Genomic DNA, 14,731 nt, shown 5'->3' on the forward strand with positions numbered 1-14,731 from the left:
AAATCTCTCTGTAAAAAGTTCAGTTGCAAACATATCACCCCCTGTAGAGAGATCAGCTAGAAACAATTAAATCACCTTGTAGAGAGTTATATTACAAACAAGTCACCCTATAGAGAGTTCAGTTACAAACAAATCACCCCCCGTAGACACTTCAGCTACAAAGAAATCACCCTGTAGAGAGTTCAACTGCAAACAGATAACCCTGTAGAGAGTTCAGTTAGAAACTGTAGAGAGAACCCTGTACAGAGTTCAGCTACAAGCATATCACCCTGTAGAGAGTTCAGCTACATTTCAAAACACCCAGTAGAGAGATCAGCTGCAAACAAGTTATCCTGTAGGGAATAATTGGCATGTAATAAATGTATGTAAATAGTTTGTATAATTACTGATAAAATCAAAAATAGTTGAAGTATTAAAATCTGCTGTAAGTCTTTTTTTTATTCCTGTGGTAAAGAAAAAAGATATGTTAAAGAAGCCCAAAAGCTAGCTATAGGCTAGCTTTGGGTTATACAATTACAAAAAGAAGTGATATCTAATCAAGCTGTAAAAAAAAGATGTGGCCCCCAAAAAGGCCATGGTGGAAAAAGATGTGAAATCCAAGGTGGCAGCCAAGAAATGGCTGTGATGGTAGGTTAATGGTAAAAATTTTAATAACGACAATTCAGGTGAATTTGGTGCCGAATCCACTTGGAGGAGGCAACACAAATTTACCTGAATTGTCACTATTAAAATTTTTACCATTAACCTACCATCACAGCCGTTTCTTGGCCACCACCTTGGATTTCACATCTTTTTCCACCATGGCCTTTTTGGGGCCGCACTTTTTTTTACAGCTTGGCTGTTTTTGATTAGATAGAGATGCAATCTATAACCAATGCACATACTCATTCATATGACCTAATTTGGTAGCAAAAATTGGAGAAGATGAAGTTTCTCCACCCTCCCACCCATACATGTTTGAGATATTTAGGCAATTATATTTGAGATAATCATATTGGTAGATAGGTAGTTGAAGTTACAATTGTTTCAATTCTCTAAGCATACCGATGTATGAACACCCCCTCCCCTTTACAGAGTTTTTTATTGAGGGTTTGCACCACAGGTGCTGGGGGTCTGTGGGGACACCAGTTGTAGATATATGAATCATTTAATTAGCTCATACAGCTGTACATACCCATAAGCATGTGTTTGAAGGTACCTAAGTGTAGTTTGTGTGGAGCCCCTACTTGGTATAGTAGGGTGTTTCTGCGGTGACCAGGATGTACTGTCTTCCATCCACTCCTACGTGGTAGTAGGAAGGTTCTATGGAAACAAAAAACTTGGTGCAAAGCTCCCAATGGTGACAGTAGTTGTTCTGCAGTTGGTCAGGGGCGGATCCAGGGGGGGGGGGGGGGGGGGGCTTTTGGGGCTGAAGCCCCCCCTTCTTATTTAGGCTTTACTTGATCAATATGCTGAGTATTATTATGAAATTTTGTCTTAGCATAATTATATGATCACTAATAATACAAATACTCATAAAGCCACCTTATAAACATCTTTCCAAGGTATTATCAGTGGATTTATGCTAAAGTTTATGCAACAAGGACCCGGATCAGCATTGGAGGTGTACAAGATCGAGATACTCTAATAGAGCAGTCACCTAACTACTCTAATAGAACATTCACTGGAAGCATATAGTTGGTTCTGTTATGGAATTTTTCCAAATCTGCCTGCACCTATACATACAATGAAATGCATTGGTCTGTTTAAAGGGCTTCATTCACCTACTTGTGTAGTTAATATGTATGGCAATACTTAATTCAGGTACACAATTTACATTGAAAATGCTCTCAGATTCAATCTTGTATTGTTCAAATTTCAAAATTTTCAACATTATTATTCTAACATGCACCTATTCAGTGTTGTGCAATTGTGAGAGGGGTGCATCATGTACTTGGTTGTCTATACCTAACCAAACTTTTCCATTAGCAAAATGCTTCAGAGAACTATACCTATAATCTAAAGGCAGTATATAAAATATCTACAGGCAGAAAATATTATGAATTTTATGTGGAAATGTCTCCAAATTGCAGTATTTTAGCATCTATTTTTCAAAATTTTCCTGGGGGGCATGCCCCCAGACCCCCCTAGTTCCAGCATACTTCGCACACCTCTACCCAAGAGATTAGTACCTTGAGTTAGTCCCCCCCCCCCCCCCTTTTATAAATCCTAGATCCGCCCCTGTTGGTATATCATCCATTCCTCAGAATGAGACAGTACAGTCAAGGTTCAATTAAGTAGCTGTATGACCTCTAAGTTGGTCTACTTTTGGTATAAATAAATGTAGGTCCCAACATTACCCGTTTTGCACCTAGGCATTATGTTCCTTTCCTGCTGGGTAGGCAGTTTACCCCTCCTCACCTGATTCAATAGGCCCCTCTGCAGCTGGAACCTCCTGTACACCTTCCAAACCCACACCCAATCATTTGACTGGGTACTTGTTTCCTCCAGAATTTACTGTGTTCAGGTACTTTGGTAGAGGAGGGTAAAAACAAGGAATAATATTAACTTCAGCTATAACAGTTACAAAGTCAAGGGCTAACCTGTTTTAGATGGTGTAATTATTCCTGACAAGAGTAGAAACAATGCGCTATAGTATTGCTACAAGTTTACACTCAACGGAAGGAATGTTTTTCATTGTGGGTGTGAGTTTTATAGGACACACGCAGTCATGTGCCAACTGGTACCAAGGAATGGCAAAGCAGTTTAGTTGAGATTCAGTCACTGAAATTGATATCATCTAACAGTGCTGTGTCAGAAAACTAGTGAATGTCTGGTCATTAAAAGTAGTTAAGTCTCAGCAGTTCTGCCAGTGTTTATTCTAGGGCTGTTAGGGGGAAACCCCCCAAAAAATATCAGACTCACCGCCTAAAATTGTGAGTGACTACTACACTATACTCAGGTTAAGCTTGTTTTAAAATGACATACTAAACTTATCAAAAAATGCTCTCAGATTCAATCTTAGAGTGGTTAATTAATATGCAAAATTTCCCAGGTTAAAATTAGCAAACACAACCTAAAATACTCTCAGATTCGGTATAAAAATCTCCTAGGGTACGTATGTATACAACTAACAAAAATTCATGCATATAGTGATGGCTGTTAAATATCTGAGAACCCAAGTTTACCCAGTTTAGAAAAAATAGCATACTTCACTTCCTTAAATTTAAACTCAAAATTTCTACTTTTAAATTGGCATGCACAGCTAACACAAATATCCCCCAGATTTAATCTCAGAAAGCTTGATTTTTAAAAACTTTCTGTTTTGTTATAACCATGAAAATGCCCTAGTTTTTAATTTTAAACACTACATTATTTCTTGGAAAACTTCCATCCATGCAGATCTTTTTTAATTTGCTAGTGTGTTGTGGTATCATACATACAATGATGGTCAATACTGATCTCAAACAAATTGTTTATTCAAAAGGTTCAAGACTTGATATACAGTGCATTACCAATTGAGACAGGTTAGAGTATGTATAGATGCAGGTGCACATGGTTGTCCTAGACATTACATTGTTATGCATGTCATCACTACTATACGTATACACTCATACAGTGAAGCTCTGCCAACCATGAAACATACGATCTGGCACAAAAATCAACACTCATGGCACAACCTTATATGACTAACCACTGTTTGGCAACTATTTCAACTGTTTTATATTGGACAACTATATAACAGACTTTCACCTGGTCATCCCCCAAATTCCTGATCCCCCCAAAGGAGAAATCCTAGAATAAACACTGAGTTCTGCAGTGAGACTGAGGTTAATGTAAAACCAGGAAAAATTTTCAAAAGATTGAGATTCCCATAAACTATATCATTAGCATTTCTATATTTATAATAGGAACAAAACAAAGTTACTATTAATCAACTCACTGATGAGTTGTCTGAGACAACTTCACAACTGATGATGAAGGATACAGAACTAACAAAACTCAAAGAAGACAACAAGCTGTTAGTTAAGCAATTCAGGGAGAGGAAAGACAAGAAGAGGAGAGAAACAATACTTCAGGTGTGTTCTTATTAATATGATACTGTTGAATATATTAACATGTAAACTACAGGACCAGATGGTCCACCAGGAGTTACTAGGAAGAGGTAGATATGGGGAAGTGTGGAGGATGAGTTATGGTGACAAGACATATGCTGGTAAAATCATCCACAAGACCCTCCTACCAGGATACCCTGATATGAGTGTAGACCAGATCAACCAGTTTGTAGCTGACATTGAGAGTGTCTCTGCCGCACTTAGTTCACATGAACATCCTCATATAGAGAAATTCTTCACAGTAGCTCAACTAGATATTGATGTTGCTCCCATCCTATTAACTGAACTGTTACCTGATAACCTCAACAGTTTTACTGTAAAGATGAAAGGAAAGTTACCTATTCATGTACAACTTGACCTGTGTTATGGTATGGCTAGAGGTGTACAGTTCTTACATGATAATGAAATGATACACAATAACCTCCATGGTGGTAATGTGCTGATCACACAAAGTAACCAAGCAAAGATTGCTGACTACATCTGTCCACAAACTACTGAACTGAATGAGAAAACAACTCCGCAATATATAGTGTACATGTCACCTGAAGCAATCAAAAAAACTACCATGCGTTCCAAACCATCTGATGTTTATTCTTTAGGAATACTCTTCCTACAAGTAGCTACTCAAACACCTCCCACACCGATAGAAGATAGTGAACTAACTGAAGTACAGCGGCACAAACCACATCTAGATGACATTACTGGCAATCCTCTACTACCAGTGATAATACAGTGTCTTAACATTCTACCAGCCAGACCCTCTATTGGTCATTTATGCAGTCGTATCAACATTGCTAAACATAGTCCCCAGAATGTGATGTCTGGTGCTTTACATCGTATAAAGGTGAGACCTTGTCACCCTACATCCTTACATGTAAAATGCAGCAATGATACATCTTTGCATAGTCAATATACAATAATTTGACTTTATAGTTTGCATATGTTGCCGCAATACATAATATCCATTTGTGATTTATAGTGTAGCAACCTAGAAAGAAATAGAACCACCACATTATTACACATCTATATAAAAGAAAGCGTAGGAAATCTATGGCTTACATTCTAAATACCATAGGGAATGTTTGACATACTCAATGTCACACACAAAAAGATATTACACAAGCTGTGAAATAAAACAACTTTATTATTGCAATTGTATAATGCAACTTGTAATTAGCACAATAAATGAAACTTATTTCTTACAATATTGATATCCATTGGTGAATTCACTTATAATTAGTTTGGTAATACTGTACGGTGATCTACATGCATGTATGCATGCACAAAACTATTGTAAGAGTGTTGCCATCAACAACAGGATATATAAATTGTTTGAAATATATATGTGATATCAAAATTTGAGGCCAAGAAATGGCTAGAATCATCTGAATTAATGTGTAATTAATTGATACCAATGACACTACATCCATTTCTTCACCACCTTTGATATTGCATCTCTTTCAAACTAACCTGGCAACTGCACACTTTTTCCACAGCTCAGCTGTTTTTTTATTAGATATTGTTCACTTTTATAGTTATACAAGTATAAGGAAAAAATAAGAATTTCAAGTTCAATTAGAAATCAGAACAAAAAGCAGGGAAACAAGGGAGATAGCTAGCTACCTCAATGCTGAATGAAGTAGCAAGTGTGAAATTGTTTGGGGAACATGCCCAATGATGTTATCGTGTGACAGCATGGCTACCGCAAAACAATCCAGCTTCTTCATTTCCAAGTTCCTGTTCACAGAATAACACCTCTCCAATAACTGGAATCTACAATAATATCCTTGAAACACGATGCCCTCTGATGATGCTGTCTGCTGTTATGTCATGGAACACTCCAGCATCTGGTAGCGAGATTTAATTAGTGATCATGTGCAAATTAAGAATGTTTTTAGTTGTTGAAATCCTTAATATTATGTCTGAGTGATTGTATTCAAAAGTGATGTATTTATGACATTGGTCGTCCTCCCGGATGATGCAGGCACTCACAGTATAGTGCCTTTCCTCATGCATTTCTGATTTGTGGTACTGTTGTTCTGCCTCAAGGCATTCCAATTGTTCCCTGTAGAAAGAAATCCAGAAAGAAGCAATAGTTAAAATGTAAACTGATTGTAAATAACAAAGCCATGAAGTGTGCAGGCTGTATCAGGGATAGATCCGACAATAGCACCAGGTTGTACATTTTTCCTAATTGTTAATTTATTTCTGTATATTTTTAGGGAGTCTATATAGGGTATCTACTTTGTATACACCGAAAGCTGTGTCGGCGTTCTCCACACAATGCCCTGCCAGGCCCAATGCAAAACTACTGGTAGTTGAGTGAGTGCCGGTACATCAGTGGTGTGGCAATGGCATAATGATGCGTAACACAATACTGTACAACATACAGGAGATGCACTTTATACTGTAGAACTTTATGCAACAATGTATTATTATAGCACTGAACACTGGAGATGGAAATAATTCAGCTAGCTGAAGCCAGGTAAAGGATGAACAGAAGTATACAAAATGATACAAATACACAAACAAACAAACAGTCATGTTAACATGAAAACATACTTTTGGCCTTGTTCATCACACGCGGACGTGTCCATTAGCACTTGGCATGGCGACTTGGAACTCGCTGTGCACCATGAAAACTGCTTAGAAACATACTTGTAGTCTCAAGTAAAGTGGCCTCTGGCTCTCCTGCAATCACATGCAGTGGTTCGCTAATCTTCTCCTTCGCAAAATCTGAAATTAAAGCATGTGTGTGGTACTGGGCATTATATAGAATTACACGTACATTTAAGTCATCAGCACGGACAGGCGCAATGATTATACGTTTGTGTCTTCGTTCACAGGCGAATCAATCCCCTGTTAGTTTGTGTCTCTAGGCCTCGTAGTTTTCTCAAACAGTAATTATTATTTATCTATTATTTATGACATAATTTTAACTGCATTTCTTATTATCTTTAGTACTTGGTTGTATAATTATATGTTTGGATGTGTTGAGAAATGCTCCAAACAAGTTGGAAGATACAGAAGCTCACTAATAGGACAGCAAAAAGGTATTGCAAACACGACCCCAAAACAAGGGCAGAGTGGCTGATACGTTTGTGTGATAATGCATAGCTCTCAACCTGAAGCCTTTCAGTGCCAGGAATGAGATCACTTTGAGATAGAAACTACATAAACACTGCCGTAATTACATCCCATACAACCTGATTGAGATAACAAACACAACATACACAAAATGTGTCCTTAGGCTGATAATTGCTGCTGTTTATTTACTTACATACTGTTAACTATATTATCGTGTCTATACATAGTTACAGTCTGCAATGCTACCGCACAATGGAATTGTACTTTTTCCTGGTGGAATATCCATTATTTTCTGGTATTGGATTTTTATCCTATTAAAGGTACTGCCATCTTTCACAGTGATCAGCTGCATGCAGTCGTTTGTTCTACAAAATTTAATTTCATCTTGTAGTATATTCATGGCATCATGTCATCATTTAGCTACCCTACCATGAAAGACCACATCATGCATTGTCACTGTCCCTACTGCATGATTCTCACAAGTTAAGGTGCAAGTGCATGCTCTCATATCGATGGTATTGAATCTCACACCTGCAAGCAATGAAGCTTAAAAATCAATTAAAATTCAGTATCAACAGTAGCAGGTCCTCACGATTGGTATTGCATAATTTATGTTTACTGTATGTGCTACTGTGTATATGCATCTTTTCCATCCACACACACTGTGCTGGTCATGCACTGTTGTACATGCCCCATTTGGAGATTGTCCCATTGGTGGTTGTACTTAGTTGTATGTGCCCCGGGCCTAGTAATAATAATAACAAAAATAATAATATGCAATTTTAAAGCTAGACAGTTTTAAGTCTTATGATCTGATAGTGCGTACGTGACATTGGAAAATATATGTACAAAACCTATATTGAAATACATTTCTATAGGATTCTCCAGAGTTGGGATCTTCACTAGCAAGTGGCAAATACAAGATCAAGTGGAGCAAATGTAAAACCCTGCCAGTACCAATGCAGGGATCAAATGCCACAATCATTGATGATGTCATTTATATTGGTGGAGGGGAGTGTCCAGGTGCCGATGATGAGTATTACATATTCATGTATCACCAGAAAGAGAACAGGTGGACTAGACTACAAGCTCGTCTACCACAACATGGTGGTGTTATTATTAACATTAACAACAAGTTGACAGTATTAGGGGGGATGGAATCTGTTACTAATATCTCAACTAACAAAGTACTTACACTACAAAACAACCGCTGGATCTCACTATATAGTGACATGAATACTGCTAGGTACAAGCCTGCAGCATTATCATACCAGCACTACACTATCGTTGCTGGTGGTAAGGATAATAATGTAGTGCTGAACACTATTGAAGTATTTAATCTCAGCAATAATCAATGGACGATTAGCAAAACTTTTTTACCCACACCAATGTGGATCATTAGTGCAACGACTAGCTATGGTGCCTTCATTATTGCAGGACATCACACCATAATAGGTTGTAGTAACACTGGAGCATACATTACTACATTGGACAACATATTGAAACCAGAGCTTTCCAGTACCAGTTCCGCTGATGATAACAAATGGATTGTACTTGCTGCTATACCATATTGGAATGCTACCATTGTCCCCCAAACCACACCTCCTGTTATTGTGGGGGGACATGATGATCAGTTTAATACCACTGATGCCATCATGGTTTATGATGACAGCATCAACATTTGGAAAACAGTATCAGTTTTACCACTCAAATGCTGCCGTACAACAATGGTAACAACACACAATTCTATAATAATGGCAGGTGGAGTTACTGAGTATAAGACACCACAGACTATAAAATCTACTACCCTTACCACTGTGATGATAGGCAACTTGGTAGAGCAATAGCCAATTTTGTTATGTGTTGGAATTAATGATTAGTACTTTGTTAACATCACATATTGTACAGTTATATACAATCACCCACTTGTTTTATAAAAGAGTGAGTACTAGAAAATCAACACTAGATGATCATTAGTGATTCATACATAAATGTGACCAAAGTTTGGAAAATTACCCTTATGAGTGCATTCAACACATTAAATATTTAGTTTTGAAGCACAGCATTATAAGTTAAATTCTTACGTAACCATTTAAGGGTAGAATAAATGATAGATACCTTGAATTGCAAGAAAATTTTAGAAATATTTGAAAAGTGTTTTCTGCTATAACAGCACCATGCTAGTTTCAAAATTCTAATTGTTTCAGGCGCAACCATCAGAGTGATTTTCCAAAATTAGGTCACAAACGCACAATGATGTGAATAATTATAGTTACGTATATGGGTACAATGCGGAGTCTATGGACTTCCATGGCTGTTTCTGCTGTAGCATCTGTAAAAGTAAATACTAGTACCGTGGCAACCATGCATGCTTGTGACACACTTTAGCACCCCATGTTAGGAATGCATGCCCATTGGATGAACCTAGATAGTGAGCATATGTTGTATTATGCCTGAAAAATAAGGTGGAGTATATGAGATTTATAATCCATTAAAAACAGCCTGTAGAGTAGTGCTGAAATGATTATTTAGATATTCAGTCAGTATGACATTATTTGATTTGTTAATACCCTATTCAAATAATAGCTAATTGTTTGTTAGCACTGTCGGGGGCGGAGGAAGTAGTTGATATGAGGGGGGGGGGCTGACCAGAGGTGGATCCAGGCTTATGGTAAAAAAAAATGAACTGAATTAAGCACTACATTGTCTCTGGTTTGATAAGTGTGAGACCAAAAAAAGGTCGCAACCAGCTGACAATAGCTGCCCACCTCACCAGCTAAGAATAAACTACATAAAAATCCTTACATAGCTCACTACACACTGCTCTAATACCGTGATTGCTTTATTAGAGTGACTGCTCTATTAGAGTATCTCGATCTTGATCACGGTTTTCAGCCCCACTCCAAGAAGGATAATTTCGCGTGATATCATTCTGAGGGGGGGGCTAAGCCCCCCCTCAGCAGACCGACGGGGGGGCTCCAGCCCCCTAGCCCCCCTTTCCGCCGCCTATGAGCACTGTATTAACTATTAAGCTATGACCAGATGGATAAAGCCAACCCAGGTACTTGAGATTGTGAACAAAGTGATGTGGTATATATATTCATTCTATTTTAGAAGAGCTCTCAGACTTTGACCTTACTGCCAAACAAAGATTTAATAATAATCAGTCGTTTTGCTTGCAATTTGTTTCAGCACTACCGTAGAGTCTAAATGTGCAGCAGCAGAGGTTGGATTGATTTCTTTGAAACCCTTTAACTTATAGAAAATTCAGCTGTATTACAAGTCACTCTGTACAGAATTCAACTACATTGTATACAGTCGATCTTTAGAGTATTCAACTACAATTAATCTAGACACCATGTTGAGAGTTCAGCTATATTACAAGTCACCCTGTAGAAAGTTCAGCTAAGTTACAAGCAGCTACATTGCAAGTTACCATGTAGAAAATCCAGTGAATAAATAATATTCTGTTAACTATTAAGATATCAGTTAGTGTGGTACAAAGCGATATGAAATAACCTATCTTATTTGATGTTATTGACGTTGAGGACAATATGGTGAAAGTTATTCAGGTTTACCAGTTACATACACAGGCTACTGCAGTGATTAAATTCAGGAGCAATTCTAAAGTGGTCAGGCCAAGGGGTAGGCACTATGAAATGCTGAGCACTTGTTATATGAATGCTAGGGGGTCTGAAGGAATGCTTCCCCAGGAAAATTTCCAAAATTGCATGAGCATGAGCCTAACATTTGAAACTGATAGCTATATAACTAATTTTTATGTGAAGTCACAACTCATTGAATAGCTAGCTAGGAACTAAACTTATCAAGACACACGGTAGTGTGTCGTGCGGCCCAAGAAGTTGGCGCGCAACACCCGTAAGTATATTGACAGGAAGAAAGAAAACGCAATTTTTGCACTTCCGTAGCTCTGTGCTGCCTTTATGAAACAAGCCGATTTTTGCTGTGGACATGCCCTCCAACTTCAGCACTCCACATTCCAAATATGAGCGAAATCGCTTCAAGCGTTCCCGAGATATGCGACTTCAAAAATTGGCTTAGTTTCTTCGTTTTTTTCTTCTTATTTTTCTTCCTCTTGTCGCACACTTACAAAAACTGCTATAAAACGCGAATGCTATATCCGATTGCCTTGAAATGTGGCACACAGAAGGGGGGTATAAAGGCGCATCTCGGTACCAACTTTGGCTAGAATACGATAAACAGGCAAAAAGTTATGAGCGATTATTCACGAAAAATAACACCAATATGTTGTCACGCCTACAGGGTAAACTGTGACGGATGTGCGAATAATTCCAATACCGGTCGTCACAGTTACCAGGTTCTATTAGGCAGGACGTTCGAAGAAAGCCACTCTGCTCTTGTAACGTTGCACACACGAGGCGGGAAAGAGTCTTCTAACTAACGAACACACAAAGGATCACGTGTACAACCACAATACTGAATAACTATAGTAAACCTAACCTAATACATGAACATCAAGTTTAGCTATGAATAGAGTAAGTTAGTCATCATCCTCGACATCCTCCCGGGGGGCGACGAAGTATATCAGTCCATTCTTTCAACTGTTCCCTTGCTCTCACTACAGCTCTCCTGGGATGTCTTTGTGAAGTCCTACTATCACTTGGCTGTGCTGTTGACTCAGGTTCCTGTTGGGGAGACTCCACACTTGAAGAATGTTCCACTTCTAAGGGGTAGAGACGTGCTATTGGACGATTGGTACGCCCACTTGCTGTACGTACAGTAACTGATCTAACAAATTCATTGTTTCCTTTCAAAAGTTCTTCAATCACTCCAAGTTTCCACTGGGATCTGGGTGTGTCTTCATGTATTTGAACCACATCACCTATCTTGACTGCTTGCTCAGTAGTGCCTGTTGTGCGGTGTACCTCTCGCAGTGATGTCAAATACTCCTTCCTCCAGCGTGATTGAAAGTGTTGTAACAACAAGCCTTGTCTGTCTAGCCTACTTCTCAATTGATTAGCAGAGTGGTAATCTGGATCAGTCATCTCTTTATCGTCCACATCTGGGTGTGGTAGAGAAACAATCCGGCGTCCACACAATAGATGTGAAGGTGTAAGTGGCTCTGGGTCTTCTGTGGTGGATGAGAGGTAGGTCAGTGGTCGATCATTAAGCACTGCCTCTACTTCAACAATGGTGGTCTGTAAAACAGTCAGAGTAATGAAGGCTCGGCCTAACGTCTTCTTCAGAGACATCTTCACCATCCCAACCAGTCTCTCCCAAAAGCCCCCGTACCATGGGGCTCTCTTGGGGATGAATCTCCACATTGTACTCTTGTGCATTAAGGCAGACTCCAGTGTAGGTGACTGAAACAGTTCATTCAACTCCTTGGCTGCTGATGTATATGTTGACGCATTGTCTGATATAACCAGACGGGGCAGTGACCTCCGGGCAGCAAACCTTCGGAAAGCCTGTAGAAATGTTACTTCTGTGAGGTCAGTTACCACTTCAAGATGAATTGCACAGGTGCTGGCGCAAGTGAACAGACAGACATACACCTTGTACTCACCAACTGCACCTTCATTCTTCACATACATTGCTCCTGTAAAATTTACTCCGGTTACACTAAAGGGAGGTCCATCCTGAACTCTGGCCAGTGGCAGTGGTGGAGGGTCAGGGGTAGGGAATGGTTTTCCGGCAACTCTACGGCAGATCACACACTTTCGCAGTAACTCTCCGTGCTGCTGGGATCCAATAACGTTGTCTCAGAGCTGTTACAGTACTGAGTGTGCCTCCATGTAGTTGAGTGGCGTGAGTAGCATACACAGTTAGTGAAGTGAATCTATGAGTGGCAGGGAAGAGATAGGGGAACTTGGTGTTGTGGTTAAGTGGAGCATTATGTATCCTCCCACCACACCGAACAAAGTTGGAAGAGTCCAAAAACAGTCGTAGCTGTCTGACAAGTGGGAGACGTCTACTGAATATCTGGCTTTTCTGCAGGGAAGTAATTTCCTTCAGGTATGTTGAATGCTGGCAGCTTTGAACCCATAACATCTGTGGCTTACTTAGTTCACTGGCTGTAATTGGCCCTGTAGGCTTGGATCCATGAGATTTAACACATTCAATGAATCTTAGCACATATGCGGTCACATACAACAGTTTAGATAATGTACTGTACTGTACCTCTCTATGTCAATGATGTCTGCCATCGTAGAATACTTGTTCACTTCACGGGGTTCCTCAACTGGGTCAGATGATAACACCTCTACTTCTGCTGCAGTAAGTTGGACATGTAGTATGTCAGTAGGATTCCACGTTGGCCTTAAATCCTCAGATACAATCCACTCTGGTCCATGTATCCACAACACCGATGTTTGTAGGGATGAAAGTGGAATGCCCCTAGTCAACAAGTCTACAGGATTTTCTGCAGATGGGCAGTAACCCCACCACTGAACAGGACAGACTTTGGTGATTGTCGACACACGATTCGAAACAAACTGCTGTAATTTCTTGTTACTATTAAGCCAATGGAGCACAATTTGGCTGTCACACCACATGTGGGTCGAATCAATCTGGCATTGAATTGAGGAGGTGATCATAGTCAACATCTGTGCTGCGATAGTGGCACCCATTAACTCAAGTCTGGGTAAAGTTAGCTGCTTCAGTGGAGCTACCCTGTTCCTGGCGATCACATAGGCTGTTGTGTTCCCTTGACGGAAGTATGACACTGCGCCATAGGCCTTGGTACTAGCATCACAAAATATGTGCAGTTCAATCGGAGCATCTGTACTCATTCCATTCTTCCAGTAACATCTAGGTATTGAAACAGTGTGCAGATGTTGAAGATCATGAAGGAAGGTCTGCCATTGCTGTTGATACTCTGATGGGAGTGGAACGTCCCATGATAACTTCTTCTGCCATAGCTGTTGTAGCAGTAGCTTAGCACTAATTGTAACTGGGGCTGTGAAGCCCAGTGGATCAAAAACTCTTGAGGACTGATGCAACACGTCACGTTTTGTGGCCGAAGACTGATCAATAGAAAAAAACTTCTGAGCAAGTGACAAATTATCATTGGTAGTGTTCCACACTAGTCCAAGAGTGTTGATCTGTTCACAACTATCTGCAACTTGATCCTTCTCTGCCATGCTACGTAACTGTTTGCTGTTAGATGCCCAGCTCCGTAAGTTGAAGTTAGCCTCAGATAGTGCTGTTCTAGCTTCAGTATAGTATGCTACAGTCTCCTCCTCAGTGGGACACCCTAGCTAATGTACCAAAGTAGGGACTTTCCCATTGAGCTACAGCAATAGCATGCATCATTTATCTCTTGTTTTACTACTTTTTATTGCATAGATCCCTACTTTATTTTCAAATTAACAATTTTAAAGTACTAGTTTGTTTAGTTTTTGTTGAAGCACACCTAGGTACAATGTAACTTGCGACTGTTCTTTTAGAATATCTTACATGACTGCTGTATTAGAGTGACTGTTGTATTAGGGTATATTTCGAGTCAACCAAGGGGTGTGCAGCTAGCTAGAGCTGGGGTGAGGTCATCTTGTTTACTGATAAGTAAA

General features: G+C 39.4%; 4 protein-coding genes across 4 annotated transcripts in view; 2 read left to right on the top strand and 2 right to left on the bottom strand.

Moving 5' to 3' along the window:
• The window catches only part of LOC136255223 (early endosome antigen 1-like), a 25,185-nt gene extending 20,734 nt beyond the window's left edge, over positions 1 to 4,451 (top strand). Inside the window, exons 7-9 of the mRNA XM_066047949.1 lie at positions 3,891 to 4,058; positions 4,111 to 4,356; positions 4,404 to 4,451. Coding sequence (XP_065904021.1) covers positions 3,891 to 4,058; positions 4,111 to 4,356; positions 4,404 to 4,451 — 462 coding nt within the window. The remainder of the gene's footprint in view (positions 1 to 3,890; positions 4,059 to 4,110; positions 4,357 to 4,403) is intronic.
• LOC136256865 (uncharacterized) lies at positions 4,438 to 9,073 on the top strand. The gene is made up of 2 exons (XM_066049926.1): positions 4,438 to 4,938; positions 8,060 to 9,073. The coding sequence occupies exons 1-2, from the start codon at positions 4,465 to 4,467 to the stop codon at positions 9,026 to 9,028; spliced, it is 1,443 nt and encodes a 480-aa protein (XP_065905998.1). The 5' UTR covers positions 4,438 to 4,464; the 3' UTR covers positions 9,029 to 9,073.
• Positions 9,074 to 11,710: 2,637 nt separating this feature from the next.
• On the bottom strand, positions 11,711 to 12,757 carry LOC136255224 (uncharacterized). The gene has a single exon (XM_066047950.1). The coding sequence runs from the start codon at positions 12,755 to 12,757 to the stop codon at positions 11,711 to 11,713; it is 1,047 nt and encodes a 348-aa protein (XP_065904022.1).
• A 106-nt stretch (positions 12,758 to 12,863) lies between these two features.
• Positions 12,864 to 14,305, bottom strand: LOC136255225 (uncharacterized). Its single transcript, XM_066047951.1, has 2 exons — positions 13,344 to 14,305; positions 12,864 to 13,290 (listed from the first exon to the last, which is right to left on the bottom strand). Exons 1-2 carry the CDS (start codon positions 14,303 to 14,305, stop codon positions 12,864 to 12,866), a joined length of 1,389 nt encoding a protein of 462 aa, XP_065904023.1.
• Positions 14,306 to 14,731: the final 426 nt, after the last annotated feature.

Source organism: Dysidea avara, chromosome 5, assembly GCF_963678975.1.
Source record: "Dysidea avara chromosome 5, odDysAvar1.4, whole genome shotgun sequence".
Taxonomy (NCBI): Eukaryota; Metazoa; Porifera; class Demospongiae; order Dictyoceratida; family Dysideidae; genus Dysidea; species Dysidea avara.

Bases quoted from the DNA above. Each gene is read 5' to 3' on its own strand.
- LOC136256865 (XM_066049926.1), top strand. From the start codon at position 4,465: ATGGCTAGAGGTGTACAGTTCTTACATGATAATGAAATGATACACAAT. The intron at 4,939-8,059 runs GTGAGACCTTGT...ACATTTCTATAG, and splicing joins GTGCTTTACATCGTATAAAG to GATTCTCCAGAGTTGGGATC.
- LOC136255224 (XM_066047950.1), bottom strand. From the start codon at position 12,757: ATGTATGTGAAGAATGAAGGTGCAGTTGGTGAGTACAAGGTGTATGTC.
- LOC136255225 (XM_066047951.1), bottom strand. From the start codon at position 14,305: ATGGCAGAGAAGGATCAAGTTGCAGATAGTTGTGAACAGATCAACACT. The intron at 13,291-13,343 runs GTACAGTACAGT...ATATGTGCTAAG, and splicing joins GACATCATTGACATAGAGAG to ATTCATTGAATGTGTTAAAT.